The 16045-nt window shown below is 42.7% G+C and overlaps 1 protein-coding gene across 1 annotated transcript in view; it reads right to left on the bottom strand.

Moving 5' to 3' along the window:
• Positions 1 to 4255: 4255 nt before the first annotated feature.
• Positions 4256 to 16045, bottom strand: part of mcamb (melanoma cell adhesion molecule b) — a 244314-nt gene continuing 232524 nt past the window's right edge. Inside the window, exon 15 of the mRNA XM_080214585.1 lies at positions 4256 to 5864. Within this exon, the coding sequence (XP_080070711.1) occupies positions 5862 to 5864 (3 nt within the window). The 3' untranslated portion in view covers positions 4256 to 5861. The remainder of the gene's footprint in view (positions 5865 to 16045) is intronic.

Genomic DNA, 16045 nt, shown 5'->3' with positions numbered 1-16045 from the left:
CTCTTGAATCAATGGTGATTTATTGAGACCCCTCACTCTTTGAAAAAAATAATTCTTTTGCCAAAATGCGAGGGTCTCTGAGACCTGAGCAACCACTGAACATTTCAAAAAGAGTCCCATTCACACTTTGGGTGTAGCAAGTTCCGCCTCAATTCTTTTGGACCAACAAAGACGACTCTATGGATGTTAAAACGGCTGTTTTGAAGAGATTTTTAGACTAAGTTCCCCTCCCTCTTGGGCTATAATGCCATTTCTGGAATGTGGAAGCACAGGTGCAAGAAATCCAAACAAAAGATGATATCCCAGCTGCATAGCTGTAAAAGCTGTGTTCTCTGCAGCTATTTTGAGCTCAAATCCAGCAATACCTTCCAACTAAATTCTGTGCTACATATTTTACTCTTTGATCCTGCTCTGTACCTTCTCCTAGGATGGTACATAGATAACTTGTCCAGGAGCAACTCCTTATCACCTTGAAGAGGAGTAAGAACTTGTATGGGGTCATCTCAAAACTGAGAGAAAGACAGGAGTGAGGTTACTGACTTGACAAAATTCAACACCCAGCTCCTTGGGTTTATAGACTATAATGTTAGACTATGCACAATAAGAGATGGGACATCTTCAAAGCAAAGGAACTCTTAGTTTATAACATCCAAAAGAGAGATTTTCGAATACTACAAATCATGTCAGGTATTTGCAACAGTATTTTATTTAGCATTTTCTTCACAAATCATAGAAAACACAATCACAATTTGTTTTAATTTACACAAGACAAAATACTGAAGTGAAATGAGGCTGCACAGGTAATAATAGGGCACACAGCTTTTACCGGCACATGTTCCACACTTAGAGACACCTCACAAAATATCCAGCCTGGAAAAATTCACGTATCCTCCACAGTTGAGAAATGGTGGATTTGTAACTCCTGTTTGTGCGGAATTGAATGTGCACAAAATAATGTACAGAAGTAGCTGTGTTCAATACCTTAATGTGGAGATGCTGGTGTTGGACTGAGGTAAACACAGTTAGAAGTCTCACAACACTGGGTTAAAGTCCAACGGGTTTATTTGGTAGCACAAGCCACTAGCTTTCGGAGCACTGCACAAACTCATTGCACAAACAACTGCACATTCACAAACAGGGTATATAAAGATACAAACTCAATTTATAAAATAATGGTTGGAATGCGAGTCTTTACAGGTAATCAAGTCTTAAAGGCACAGACAATGTGAGTGGAGAGAGGGTTAAGCACAGGTTAAAGAGATGTGTATTGTCTCCTGGAGACAATACACATCTCTTTAACCTGTGCTTAACTCTCTCTTCACTCACATTGTCTGTGCCTTTAAGACTTGATTACCTGTAAAAACTCGCATTCCAACCATTATTTTATAAATTGAGTTTGTGTTTTTATATGCCCTGTTTGTGAATAGGACTCTCACTCACCTAATGAAGGGGCAACACTCCAAAAGCTAGTGGCTTTTGCTACCAAATAAACTTGTTGGACTTTAACCTGCTGTTGTAAGACGACTTACTGTTTCAATACCTTAACCAGTGCATCTGGCAAATTAGAGCCAGAACTGAAGCTATTCTGTAAGTGTGGCATTTCAGGTTCAAAAATGGAACTGGGAAGAGACTCAACTATGAGGGAAGTGGTCTTCTCACTGTAAAGGAATAGGGTAGTCCCAGTTCTCTCTGTATATTCTGATAAGGAGAGAGGGTGTGCCCCATTTCAGCCAAACAGAAGCTCTAGCTGGGTATTTCTTCATAATGCCTGTCAAGATACCCAGCTGCCCAAGAAAAGTGAGGCTATTCTCGCTTTGAGTGCAGGAGCCAAAGCCTGTCCAGCTGCCCTCAGGATTATCATGTCAGTCCAGTCCTAACATTCAAATATAAACAGAGTTTCTAATAAATGGGTATCACCCTACTCTAATGAAGGGCCTTCTGTGGTAATCCACTAACTTTTCAGCAGTTCAAATCTGTATACAATATAATTTTAACTAATCATATAATCCAGATGCAGCTTCAGCATCTGCAGCAATGGTCTACGAATTTCAACACAAATAAGCAAGTTAACTTTAGCATGGCAAATGACTGTTAATATGTTGATAGCCTCCCTTCTAAATGTGTTAAGAGATGATAGCGAGCTGCAGCAATGGCAGTGAGTGAGACAGAGCTCCTTCTAAAAATGACATTCCATATTAGACTGATTTTTTTGACCCCCTCAAATCCAATATTGAACTCTTAGCAATCTGACCAGCTGCTTAAAGAGACACTTGGATGTTTCCTGTGATGTGATCAGCATTTGAGAATTTTGGAAAAGTTTTCCCATCAACCATCCATAATCTGATCATGAAGTATTTGTGTAGGTTTTTCATCGGTTTCACTACTCAAAACCTTACAAACATTGGGCAGGAAACGAAACACAGTAATCTGCTACGTGGGGAAGACTTGAGTATAACTGGTCAGTATCGAAAATTAGACAATTTGATTTTTTTTAGGAAGTTTATTAATGGGATGTGGGTGATGCCAGGTTTACTGCCCTTGAGAAGGTGTTTATTTAAGATATGCACTCTCAGGAGGGAGGAGCTGCTGCCTTGAACCACTTTGAGAATTTCCAGCGGCAGCAAAGGAATGCGATATATCTTTCCTTGTATTGGGTCACCTCAAAGCTGAGAGAAAGATGACCCTCTCTCTCGCTCAGAGAGGGTCAGAATGCTGTTTAGCTTGGAGAGCAACTTTCAGGTGCTGATCCCATGCATCTTTTCCATCACTTTGCAGTTGATCAAGGTTAGACTGATAGGGTAATTGTTCAAGTTGGATTTGTGCTGCTTTTTATGGAAGGACAGTCCTGCACAAGTTTCCACGTTATCCTGTAAATGCTAGTGTTGTAGCTGTAGTGTTACGGTTTGACTAGTCTTCAAGACTATTGCCTGTATGTTGTCACAGCCCAGTGCCTTTGCACTATCCAATGCCTTCAGCTGTTACTTAATGTCATGTGGAGTAAATTGATTTGGCTCAAGAGTAGCATCTCGGATGCCTGGAACCTTAAGAGGAGGCTGAGATGGATCATCCACTCAGTTCTTTTGCCTGAAGAAGTTTACAAATGCTTCAGTCTTGTCTGTTGCACTAATGTGATGGACTTCTTCATCGATGAGAATAGGGATATTTGCGTAGCCTATTCTCCCATTGAGTTGTTTAATTGTCCACTAGCACTGCAGTCGTTAGCACTGCTGCCTCACAATGCCAGGGACCCAGGTTCAATTCCAGCCTTGGGTCACTGTGCAAAGTTCACACACATTCTTCCCATGTCTATGTGCGTTTCCTCCCACAGAGCAAAGATTGCCTGTTGGTCAGGAATAAGGCCTGGGTAGGATTGTATTGATGCAGACTTGATGCGCCAAATGGCCTTGTCCTGCACTGTAAGGATTCAATGTTTCCCTTCTTCCCAACTGGAAGTGGCCAGAATGCAGAGCTTAGATCAAATCTATTGGTTGAGATTGCTTAGCTCTGTCTATTTCACATGCTGCTTCTGCTGTTTGGCAAGCAAGTAGTTCTGTGTTGAAATAGCAAATACTCAACTATTTGAATTCAGTTTTTTCTGACATGTGCCATGTTTAGATTACTAGACATTACCAGTGCTCGATTATCAGGACAGATCAGAAATCTCAGTTCTTTGGGGAAATACACACTCTTCAGTATACCTTTCATGGAAACTATTCCCACATTTTCTGTCCCCTCACACCTGTACAACTTGCCAATCTATCTTTAAAAATAAAATACCCAAGTAATTAGCTTCCTATGGGTTTGAGTAATACACCTGGCAAGTGCCAGGAAATATTGCCCTTTCTGTGCACTAAGGGATAACATTTGATGTCATCTGACTACAGGCCACTTTCAGGCCATTATCTTGGCCACTCAGTGAGACTTTTGCTAATTGCTTGTTTCCAGCATTGCCTCTCGCGTCAAAGAGCCAAAAAATGGAGTCAGTGTTTGCAGTGTATGACATGACAAATTGTTCTTTAAATAGTGAAGTTGAAAGCCATGAGACACTGCCTGCGAAAAGAAACAGAACTCACTAAAAGGTGTACTCTATCATTGAACTATATACAAACTCTTCATCACACCTGAAACAAGGGGCCTACAGACAAATGGAGAGAAATACAATCATGTGGCCCTTGATACTTTGGAGTCAGGGTGGTTGAGCTTACAAGCCTGCAAAGAACATATCGTGGGGATTAATAAGGAGATGTCTTACCCCTCTGCACATGTTCCACTCCCTTTCAGCAAAGACACAAACAAAATGCTGAAAATACTCTGCTAATTGGAGGGAGAGGAAAAACAAGCCAGTTTTCCTTCAATTCCTTCACTGTCATAGTGGAAAACTAGTTCCTCTTATTCAATATACTGTCACGATGGAATTATTTTGTAAAAATGTACTTGTTAAAGAATAGCTGACAATTAAATGGAATTATGATTTTCTTAACAGAATACAGGCCACAACCACCAGAGACCCAGACCCAACACACACATCTTATCTGCTCTCACTTACCAGGCCTTGACATTCATAGAAATAAAGGACACGCAAAGGTGATGACATTAAAGAATGACTGTTTGTGATCAAATGGGGGTTTGGATGATTTAAGGTTTGTGCTCCATCAAATCATTACTTCTGGAATTTCAGTTTGAAGGGATGCCTGAAGTGCAGTAAAATTACCTATATATAGTACAGTGCATTTTGTTTGGAGTCAGCAGAGAGTAGACTTCACAATCAATGTTCAGCATTCCTCATAGAAAATCCCTCCAAATAGAATATTTCTAGATCCTGTAAATTTACTGAAGGATTTAAAAAATTTTTTTACTCCATTCTTAAAGTTACACAGTCAATTCTCAGTGGACTGGATGGACCCAAATCCATTCCTTGCTGCAAAAACCAAATTCAAATCGAATCTAATTCATGGTTGCCACAAGAGAGGCAAACAAGGTCCAAGCTGACCAAGATAAGGCATTGCACCCCATCCTGGGCTTGATCTGACAATGCTTGATGTAGCCAAAAGACAAAAGATTCTTGATCTAATTAATGTTAATGTTGCCAATACAAAGCAGCATAAATCCTGTCCCCATTGTTCTGTGTTACTGACTGCAGTTTGTCCGGCCCTGCTGCAATATTTCAGGTACTGAATAGAGACCCCACCCAAAATCTACAAAACTATTTTTATTATCACAACTAATTCTAGCAAGAGGTGGGAAAATCAATTTTAAAATGTGCAATGAAATTACACAAACACATGTGACATCACCAATAATGATCGCACAATTGATGAAATGTGATATCCCAGCCCAAGTTATGGTGGGTTGTTAGGAAAATGAAAATGCTTATCAGCAGTGCACTAGAATTTTTCTAGAATGGTACTAAAAATGTCTCTTTTCAATAATGTTTTCCAATCTACATGTTCATTCTTCATTAAAAAGGCTAATTTTCAATTGATGTGATCAAAAGATGGAAAGGTGACTAGAATTTTCTATCCTGCTATCTACAGGAGGTGTGGACATGTATTTGACAGTGTATAGCTGCTGATATGGCAACGCAATAACTTGAAGAAATCTTCAGTTGAGGAGTGATAATTTTTAAAAATCTTCACAACCCAGTTTGTGGAATTAGCGGGGGGAATGATTGGTCTTCAGCGATTTCCAATGGAAGAAAGGTTCCAACATTGATAGGAACTGCTTCAGTGTAGGCACATATTTAACATTTGTAAAGGCAAAAACATTTTATGTCATTGTTATATCCGTTTAGTCAGGCCAGGCTGGGAGCACTGTGGTTACTAGTCTTCATTCCGCAGGTCTGCAGGTCAATTTCTTTCTCTTCACTGCAGAAAAAGAATGGAAAACAAAATAAACGTGTTAGCACAATGCCAGTGAGCATCCACTGATTGGTGAGATGTAACAGTATCTTGTGACATTGGAGCAGGATGAGGCCCCAAGTCTACTCCATCATCTAATTAGAACATAGCTAATTTGTATCTCAACTCAATCTTCTCACGTTTGCTCCAAATCCTGAGATATCCTTGCCTAACAAAAATCTACTTATTTGTGACATGGATTTGGATTCCTTGGAAATTTGGGGGAAGCTTTGAGACCAAATAATCTCCATTACCCTTACTGTCCAGCAAACAAAAGAGTCCAAACATAGAAAAATTGTGGTTAAACAAGATAGACAAAAGAACAAAAATTACTCAGAATTAATCAGGCAAGGGGATCTTTAAACCACCCTATGTTGGAAAGTTCAGACCTAGGCAGATGCTTTGCCTAATCCCAGCTGCTTTCCAGTCTGATGGAATCTTTCCTGAATCTAGTGAAATGTGGAAAATTAACACCAACATATCTACAGTAAACTCTCGCTGTTCACAGGGGTTCCGACCTGCAAATTCTAACGAAGTGCAAAATCATGAATGGTGAACTTGTGCGTACGCAGAGTGGGTGCGATGCAGTGTGCACATTCTCCATGGGAAAGCTGACAGTTCAACATTCTAAACTGTGGATGAGTGAGTTTTGGGCCATAATCCACAATTACATATACAAATATATTTGCATGGGTAAACAAATTTACAATAAAGGAGTCGAGAAGGACCAGAGTTGACTACAGTACCTCATTACCCACCACTTTTAAGATACTAGGATGAAGTCCACTAGGACCCGGAGACTTCTTGGCCTGTAGCTCCATCAGTTTGCTCAATACTGCTTCCCTAATGACTGTAATTTCACTAAGTTTCTCTTTGCCTTCTACCTCCTGATTTATATAATTTATTGAAATTTTCTTTGTAACCTAAAGATAGAAGCAAAATAGAAAGGATATAGAAATGATACTATTAAACTAGAAATGTGCAGAAAAGTTTTACTAAGCTGCTACCAGGACTTGGTTTGAGTTATAAGGAGAGGCTGGCTAGACGGGGACTTTTTTCTCTGGAGCGTAGATGGCTGAGGGATGATTTTATAGAGATCTATAAAATAATGAGGGGCATAGATCAGCTATATAGCCAATATCTTTTCCCAAAGGTAGGGGAGTCTGAAACCAGAGGGCATAGGTTTAAGGTGAGAGCAGAGAGATACAAAAGTGTCCAGAGGGGCAATTTTTTTCACTTAGAGGGTGGTGAGTGTCTGGAACAAGCTGCCAGAGGTAGTAATAGAGGTGGGTACAATATTATCTTTTAAAAAGCATTTGGACAGTTACATGGGTAAAGAGGGATATGGGCCAAATGTGGACAATTGGAACTAGCTTTAGGGTTTTAGAAAAAAAGTGTGGCATGGACAAGTTGGGCCAAAGGGCCTGTTTTCATGCTGTAAACCTCAATGACTTATTTATTCATATTGGACCAGAGGGGTACTGAAAAAAATCTAATAAGAAAAGCAAGGAGGAAGGGTAAAGAGACTGATAGCTAACATACAAGGGAATCCCAATGGTCTTCTATCAGCAGATAAATAAAGAAAGTGTGGTAAAAGGAAACTTGCAGGAGAGGCAGCAAAAAAAGCAGAGATATTAAACGAGTACTTTGCAAAGGAGGAGGATGTTACCCAGGCTGAGACGTGCGAGGAGGTAACTGGTATGCTCAAGGAATTTACAGTTGAGAGGAGGAAGTGTTAGAAAGGCTATTTTAAAAATTGTTAAAATGCCAGGATTGGATGAGATACAATTGAGGATGAGAGAGTGAAAATAGACATGGGTAGAGAAAACTTCAAAAGAACACAGACATATTAGTGAATTGGGCAGACAATTGGCAGATGAAGTTCAATGCAGAGAACTGAGAATTTTGGCAGGAAGAATATGGAGAGGCAATACAAAATAGAGAGAGATACTCTATGAGAAGCAATTGAATAAACTAGGATTGTTCTCCCTGGAAAGACAAAGGCTGAGGTGTGACCTGATAGAAGTTTATAACAGAACAGATGGAAGCTTTTGTCCAGAGCAGAAATGACAATTACAAGGGGGGGGGGGAACGGTTCAGTGGAGATGTGTGGGGGGGCAAGTGTTTTACATAGAAGTGGTGGGAGCCTGGAATGCACTGCCAAGTGAGGTGGTTGAGACAGTTACGTTAGCCACATTCAAGATTTATCTTGATAGGCAAATGAACAAACGGGGAATAGAGCAATATAAGCAGATGGTCTAGATAGGTGAACGTGATCAGTGCAGGCTTGGAGAGCCTAAGGGCTTGTTCCTGTGCTGTGTACTGTTCTTTGTTCTTAAGGATTCTTAAGGAGATGCAGGAACAAAATGACCTCTGTATATATATCCAGTCAGTCCCACTCTGTTGCTCTATCCCAGTGGTTCTAGGTTTATTTCCCTCAAGTCCCCTTGCAATTTCCTTTTGAAATTATTCATCATTTCCACTTCTACTATCTTCGTGGGCAGCAAATTCCTGATTATTGCCCCTCATTGCCATAGAAATTCCTTCCTCATAATCAGGAGGTAGTATTGAAGGAGCCTCAGCCCTGAGCTAGTCTAACAGGTTTGAAATTCTTGCTCCCTGTGGACAAGAGCAAGGACTGTAGGGAGGATGAGTAACCTAACCATAGCACCGTGGTTCAGGGAACCGTTCAAGAGGGGTGGGTGGTGGGTGGTTGTGTGGGGGGGAGGGGGGGGGGAGGATAAGAGAAATGTAATTATAATTGGGGATGATATAGTCAAGGGAATAGACACTGTTCTCTGCGGCTGGGATCAAGGATCCTGAAGGCTGTTTCGCCTGCCTGGTGCCAGGGTCGAGAGCATCTCATCTGGACTGCAGAGGAATTTGGAGTAGAGAAAGATGAAGTTGTTGTGGTGCATGTTGGTACCAATGATATAGACAGAAAAATGAAAGAGATTCTGCTGAGGGAATATGAACAGCTAGCAACTAAATTAAAACACAGAACCCAACAGGCAGTAATCTCTTGATTACTACCTGAGTCACGAATTAATTAACACGGGAAACAAGGTTAGAGAAGTAAACGCTTGGCTCAAAGATTGGTATGGGAGAAGTGGGTTTGAATTCATGGGACATTAGTAATTGGTACCAGTATTGGGGAAGGAGGGAGCTGTTCCAATGGGATGGGCTCCACCTAAAATCATGCTGGGACCAGCGTTCCAGCAAATCGCAAAATTGTGCTAGTGAGCTGAGGAACAGGGAGAGGGTGCAGATAAACTCATGGCTGCAGGATGGTGTAGGAGGGAGGGTTTCAGTTACATGGCTAATTGGAGCACATGCTGGGGAAAGTAGGACCTGTACAAACAGGATGGTTTGCACCTGAACCAGAAGGACACCAATATCCTGGGAGGGAAATTTGCTGCAGCTCTTTAGGAGGGGTTTAAACTAATCTGTCAGGGGGATGGGAAAATGAGCTATAGTCCAGAAGCAAATGTTGAGTGTAGTGAGATACTGGCAAGGGTATCAAGGTCACAGGAGTGTACTGGCAGACAGGAAGGTGGGTTGAAGTGTATCTGCTTCAATGCAAGGAGCATCCAGAATAAGTTTGGTGAACTTGGAGCGTGGATTGGTACTTTGGATACGTGTTATGGCCATTACGGAGACATGGTTCGAACAGGGACAGGAACAGTTGGCAGTTCCGGGGTATAGATGTTTCAGTAAGAGTAGGGAAGGTAGTAAAAGAGGTGGAGGAGTAGCATTGTTAATCAAGGATAGTTTATTGGTTGCTGAAAGGCAGTTTGAGGACGTTCTGCCCACTGAGGTAATATGGGCTGAAGTTAGAAATAGGAAAGGATCGGTCACATTGTTAGGAGTTTTCTATAGGCCCCCAAATAGTAATAGAGATGTGGGGGAAGAAATTCCAAAGCAGATTATGGATAGGTGTGGAGGTCACAGGTAGTTGTCATGGGTGACTTTAACTTTCCAAATATTGATTAGAACCTTTATAGGTCAAATAGTTTGGATGGGGCAGTTTTTGTACAGTGTGTGCAGGAGGGTTTTCTGACACAATATGTGGATAAGCCGACGAGGTGGGGCCACGTTGGACTTGGTACTGGGTAACGAACCAGGCCAAGTTTTAGATTTGTTTGTGGGAGAGCATTTTGGAAATAGTGACCACAATTCAGTGTCTTTCGTTATTGCAATGGAGAGGGATGGGGCCATATGGCAGGGCAAGGTTTATAATTGGGGGAGGGGAATTATGATGCAATTAGGCAAGAATTAGGGACCTTAAGATGGGAACAGAAACTGTCAGGGAAAGGCACAAATGAAAAGTGGAGCTTTTTCAAGGAACAAATACTGTGTGTCCTTGATAGGTATGTCCTTGTCAGGCAGGGAGGAAATGACTGAGTGAGGGACATGGTTCACAAAAGAGGTTGAATGTTTTGTCAAGAGGAAAAAGGAAGCATATGTAAGGATGAGAAAACAAGATTCAGTTGGGTCGCTTGAGGGTTACGAGGTAGTAAGGAATGAGCTTAAAAAAAGAGCTTGAAAAAAGGGCTTAAGAGAGCTAGGTGGGGGCATGAGAAGTGCTTGGCAAGTTGGATCAAGGAAAACCCCAAGGCTTTTTACTCTTATGTGGGAAATAAAAGAATGACCAGGGTGAGGTTAGGGCCAGTCGAGGATAGTAGTGGGAACTTGCGCATGGAGTCAAGAGATAGGAGAGGCGATGAATGAATACTTCAGTGTTCACCAAGGAGAGGGCCCTGTTTATGGGGATGAGAATGTGATACAAGCTGATAGACTGGAGGAGGTAGATATTCTGAGGGAACATGTATTAGCAATTTTGAAAAACCTGAGTTGATAAGTCCCCTGGGCCAGATGGGATCTATCCTTGGATTCTTTGGGAGGCAAGGGATGAGATTGCAGAGCCTTTGGCTTTGATTTTTGGATCCTTACTGTCCATGGGAATAGTGCCACAGGACTGGAGAGTGGTGAATGTTGTTCCTCTGTTCAAGAAAGGAAATAGGAATGACCCTGGTAATTTTAGGCTGGTTAGTCTAACTTTGGTGGTCGGTAAGTTAATGGAAAAGATCCCGAGGGATAGCAGTGATGACCATTTGGAAAGATGCAGCTTAATTCAAGACAGTCAGCGATGATGGCATTGCTGCAACTGCCTCCATACTCGATGCCAACAACTGCCAGTTTCCAGCTGCAATTTTACAACTCGTCCGCTTCATCCTGGACCACAACGTCTTCACCTTCAACAACCAGTTCTTCATCCAGACACATGGAACAGCCATGGGGACCAAATTCACACCTCAATATGCCAACATCTTCATGCACAGGCTTGAACAAGACGCCTTCACTGCACAGGACCTTCAACCGATGATATGCACTAGATACATCAATGACATTTTCTTCCTTTGGACTCATGGTGAACAATCACTGAAACAACTATATGATGACATCAAGTTCCATCCTACCATCAGACTCACCATTGACTATTCTCAGGAATTGGTTGCATTTTAGACACACGCATCTCCATTAAGGATGGCCACCTCAGCACCTCACTGTACCGCAAGCCCACAGATAACCTCACAATGCTCCACTTCTCCAGTTTCCACCCTAAACACATTAAAGAAGCCATCCCCTATGGACAAGCCCTCTGTATACACAGGATCTGCTCAGATGAGGAGGATCACAACAGACACCTCCAGACGCTGAAAGATGACCTCATAAGAACAGGATATGGTGCTTGACTCATAGTTTCAACATGCCACAACGAGAAACCACACCATCTCAGAAGACAAACACGGGACACGGTGGACAGAGTACCCTTTGTCGTCCAGTATGTCCCTGGAGCGGAGAAGCTATGACATCATCTCCGGAGTCTTCAACATGTCATTGATGAAGACAAACATCTCACCAAAGCCGTTCCCACAGCCCTACTTCTTGCCTTCAAACAACTGCAAAACCTCAAACAGACCATTGTCCACAGCAAACTAGCCAGCCTTCAGGAGAACAGTGACCACAACACCACACAACCCTGCCACAGCAACCTCTGCAAGACATGAGGATCATCGACACGGATGCCATCATCTCACGTGAGAACACCATCCACCAGGTACACAGCACGTACTCTTGCAAATCGGCCAATGTTGTCTACCTGATACTCTGTAGGAAAGGATGTCCCGAGGCATGGTACATTGGGGAGACCATGCCATCGTATGACAACGGATGAATGAACACCGCTTGACAATCACCAGGCAAGACTGTTCCCTTCCTAGTTGGCGAACACTTCAGCAGTCATGGGCATTCGGCCTCCTGATCTTTGGGTAAACGTTCTCCAAGGCGACCTTCACAACATACGACAGCGCAGAGTCACTGAGCAGAAACTGATGGCCAAGTTCCGCACACATGAGGACAGCCTCAACCTGGATCTTGGGTTCATGTCACACTATCTGTAACCTCCATGACTTGCCTGAATTTGCAACATCTCACTTACTGTCCTGTCTGGCGACAATACACATCTCTTTAACCTATGCTTAATGCTATCTCCACTCACATTGTCTGCACCTTTAAGACTTGATTAGCTGTAAAGACTTGCATTCTAATCAGTATTCTGTAAACTGTGTGTGCCTTTATATGCCCTGTTTGTGATCAGAGCTCCCACTCATCTGACAAAGGAGCAAACCTCGAAAGCTGATGGTGTTCACTACCAAATAAACCTGTTTATGGTGTTGGTGTTGTGAGACTTCTTACTGCATTTACCCCAGTCCAACGCCAGCATCTCCACATCATAGCTCATAGAAGACAGAGGGTGGTGGAGGATGGAAAATTTTCAGACTGGAGACCAGTTACCAGTGGTGTACCACAGGGATCAGTGCTTGGTCCTCTGCTATTTGTGATTTTTATCAATGACTTGGAGGAGATGGCTGAAGGGTGGGTCAGTAAATTTGCTGTTGACAGCAAGATTGGTGGAGTAATGGATGAGGTGGAGGGCTGTTGTAGGCTGCAAAGAGACACTGATAGGATGCAGAGCTGGGTCGAAAAGTGGCAGATGGAGTTTAACCCTGATAAGTGTGAGGTGATTCATTTTGGTAGGACAAATTTGAATGTGGATTACAGGGTCAACGGCAGGGTTCTGAGGAATGTGGAGGAACAGAGAGATCTTGGGGTTCATATCCACAGATCTCTGAAGGTTGCCACTCAAGTGGATAGAGCCATGAAGAAGGCCTATAATGTGTCAGCGTTTATTAACAGTGAGTTTGAGTTTGAGCCATGGGGTTATGCTGCAACTGTACGGAACCTTGGTGAGACCACATTTAGAATATTGTGTGCAATTCTGATCACCTCACTATAAGGAGGATGTGGAAGCATTGGAGAGAGTGCAGAGGAGATTTACCAGGATGCTGCCTGGTTTGGAGGGTAAGTCTTATGAGGAAAGGTTGAAGGAGCTAAGGTTTTTCTCTTTGGAACGAAGGAGGATGAGAGGTAACTTGGAGGTTTAACATCTAATCAGTTTAAATTATCTCCCAATTAATTTAGAATTGACAGCTCATTCCAGGAGGATAGAAAGAGTGGACATTCAGACTATTTCCTTGGGTGGATGTAGCTGTTACCAGGGGGCATAACTATAAAGTTCATAATTGGAGATATAGGAGGGATGTCTGAGGTAGGTTCTTTACTCAGAGAGTGGTTGAGATGTGGAATGGACTGCCTGCTGTGATAGTGGAGTCAGACTGCTATTCTGATTGGAGGTTGGTAACTAGTGCAGTGCCGCAGGGATTGGTGCTGGGGCCTTAGCTATTTACCATTTATATAGATGGTCTGGAGGAGGGGGCTGAGTGTAGGGTGTCGAAATTTGCTGATGACAAGATAAGTGGAAAAGCAAATTGTGCGGAGGGTGTAGAAAGTCTGCAGAGGGATCTAGATAGGCTGAGCGAGTGGGCGAGGACCTGGCAGATGGAGTACAATGTTAGCAAGTGTGAGGTTATCCACTTTGGCAGGAATAATAGTAGGAGGGATTACTATTTAAAGGGTGAAAAGCTGCAGCATGCTACGGTGCAGAGGGACGTGGGGGTCCTTGTGCATGAGTCACAAAAACCCAGTCTGCAGGTGCAGCAGGTGATCAAGAAGGCGAATGGGATGCTGGCCTTTATAGTGAGGGGATAGAATATAAAAGCAGGGAGGCCTTGCTGCAACTGTACAGGGCACTGGTGAGGCCGCAGCTGGAGTATTGTGTGCAGTTTTGGTCGCTGCACTTGCGCAAGGATATTTTGGCCTTGGAGGGAGTGCAGAGGAGGTTCACAAGGCTGATACTGGAGATGAGGGGGTTGGACTATGAAGAGAGACTAAATAGACTGGGTCTGTACTCGTTGGAGTTTAGACGGATGGGGGGGGGGGGGGGTGAAATCTTACAGAGATGTATAAGATAATAAAGGGGATGGATAGGGTAGAGGTAGAGAGATTCTTCCCGCTCAGAAAGGACAACAGGACTAGAGGGCACAGCCTCAAGATAAGGGGAGCGCAGTTTAGAACGGAGTTGAGGAGGAACTTCTTCACTCAAAGGGTGGTGAATCTCTGGAATTCTCTGCCCGTTGAAGTGGTGGAGGCTACCTCGCTAAATATATTTAAGACACGGGTAGATTGGTTTTTGGTAGGCAAGGGAATTAAGGGTTATGGGGAGAAAGTGGGAAAGTGGAACTGAGCCACTTCAGATCAGCCATGATCTTATTGAATGGCGGGGCAGGCTCAAAGGGCTAGATGGCCTACTCCTATTCCTATTTCTTATGTTCATGTTTAAGAACTTTCAAGTGGTTATTGGTAGACACATGGAGTGCACCAGAATGGTAGGGAGTGTGATAGCTTGATCTTGGTTTCGGACAAAGCTCAGCATAACATCAAGGGCCAAAGGGCCCGTACTGTGCTGTACTGTTCTATGTTCTAAAAGGAACTTGTGGAATGTCTAAAAATGGCTTTTTAGAGCAGCTCGTGGTACAGCCTATTAGGGAACAGGACAATCTGAATTTGGTGATGTGTAATGAGGCAGTGGGTAAGTTGTTAGAAGGTATTTTGAGAGACAGGGATCTATAGACATTTAGAGACACAAAGACTGATTAGGACCAGTCAGCATGGCTTTGTGAATGGAACATCATGCCTCATAAATTTGATTTGAGTTTTTTGAAGAGGTAACCAAGAAGCTAGATGAGGACAGTGCAGTTGATGTTGTCTACATGGACATTAGCAAGGCCTTTGAAAAAGTATCACATGGTAGGTTGTTGCATGAGGTTAAATCTCAAGAGATCCGGTGTGAGGTAGCCAAATGGATACAAAATTGGTTTGAGGACAGAAGCCAGAGAGTGGTTGTAGAGGGTTATTTTTCAAACTGGAGACCAGTGACCGGTAATGTGCCTCAGGGATTGGTGCTGGGTCCACTGTTGTTTGTCATTTATATTAATGATTTGGGTGAGAATTTAGTAGGCATGGTTAGTAAGTTTGCAGATGACACCAAGATTATGGCATAGTCGACAGTGAGGAAGGTTATCTAGGATTGCAACGGAATCTTGATCAATTTGGCCACTGGCTGACGAATGGCAGATTTGGATAAATACGAGATGATGCATTTTGATAAATCGAACTAGGGCAGGACTTAGTTAATAGGGTGTTGCGGGGAGTTACAGAACAAAAAGATCTGGGGTACAGGTTCATAGCTCCTTGAAAATGGAGTCACAGTAGTGAAAAAGGCATTTGGTATGCTTCTCAGAACATTGAATACAGAAGTTGGGATGTCTTGTTGAAGTTGTATAAGACATTGGTAAGGCCAAACTTGGAATACTGTGTACAGTTCTGGTCACCCTATTATAGAAAGAGTGCAGAAAAGATTTACTATGATGCTACTGGGACTTGATGGTTTGAGTTATAAGGAGAGGCTGGATAGACTGGGACTTTCTCTGGAGTGTAGAAAGCTGAAGGGTGATCTTACAGAAGTCTATAAAATAATGAGGGGCATAGATCAGCAAGATAGTCAATATCTTTTCTTACAGGTAGGGCAGTCAAACTAGAGGGCATAGGTTTAAGTTGAGAAGTGAGAGATACAAAAGACTCCAGAGGGACCCTTTACACAGAGGGTGGTGAGTGTCTTGAATGAG

This window comes from Carcharhinus amblyrhynchos, chromosome 29, assembly GCF_965287045.1.
Source record: "Carcharhinus amblyrhynchos chromosome 29, sCarAmb.v2.hapA, whole genome shotgun sequence".
NCBI lineage: Eukaryota > Metazoa > Chordata > Chondrichthyes > Carcharhiniformes > Carcharhinidae > Carcharhinus > Carcharhinus amblyrhynchos.
Note: the sequence above shows the minus strand (reverse complement) of the source record. Positions and strands in the feature narration are given on the sequence as shown.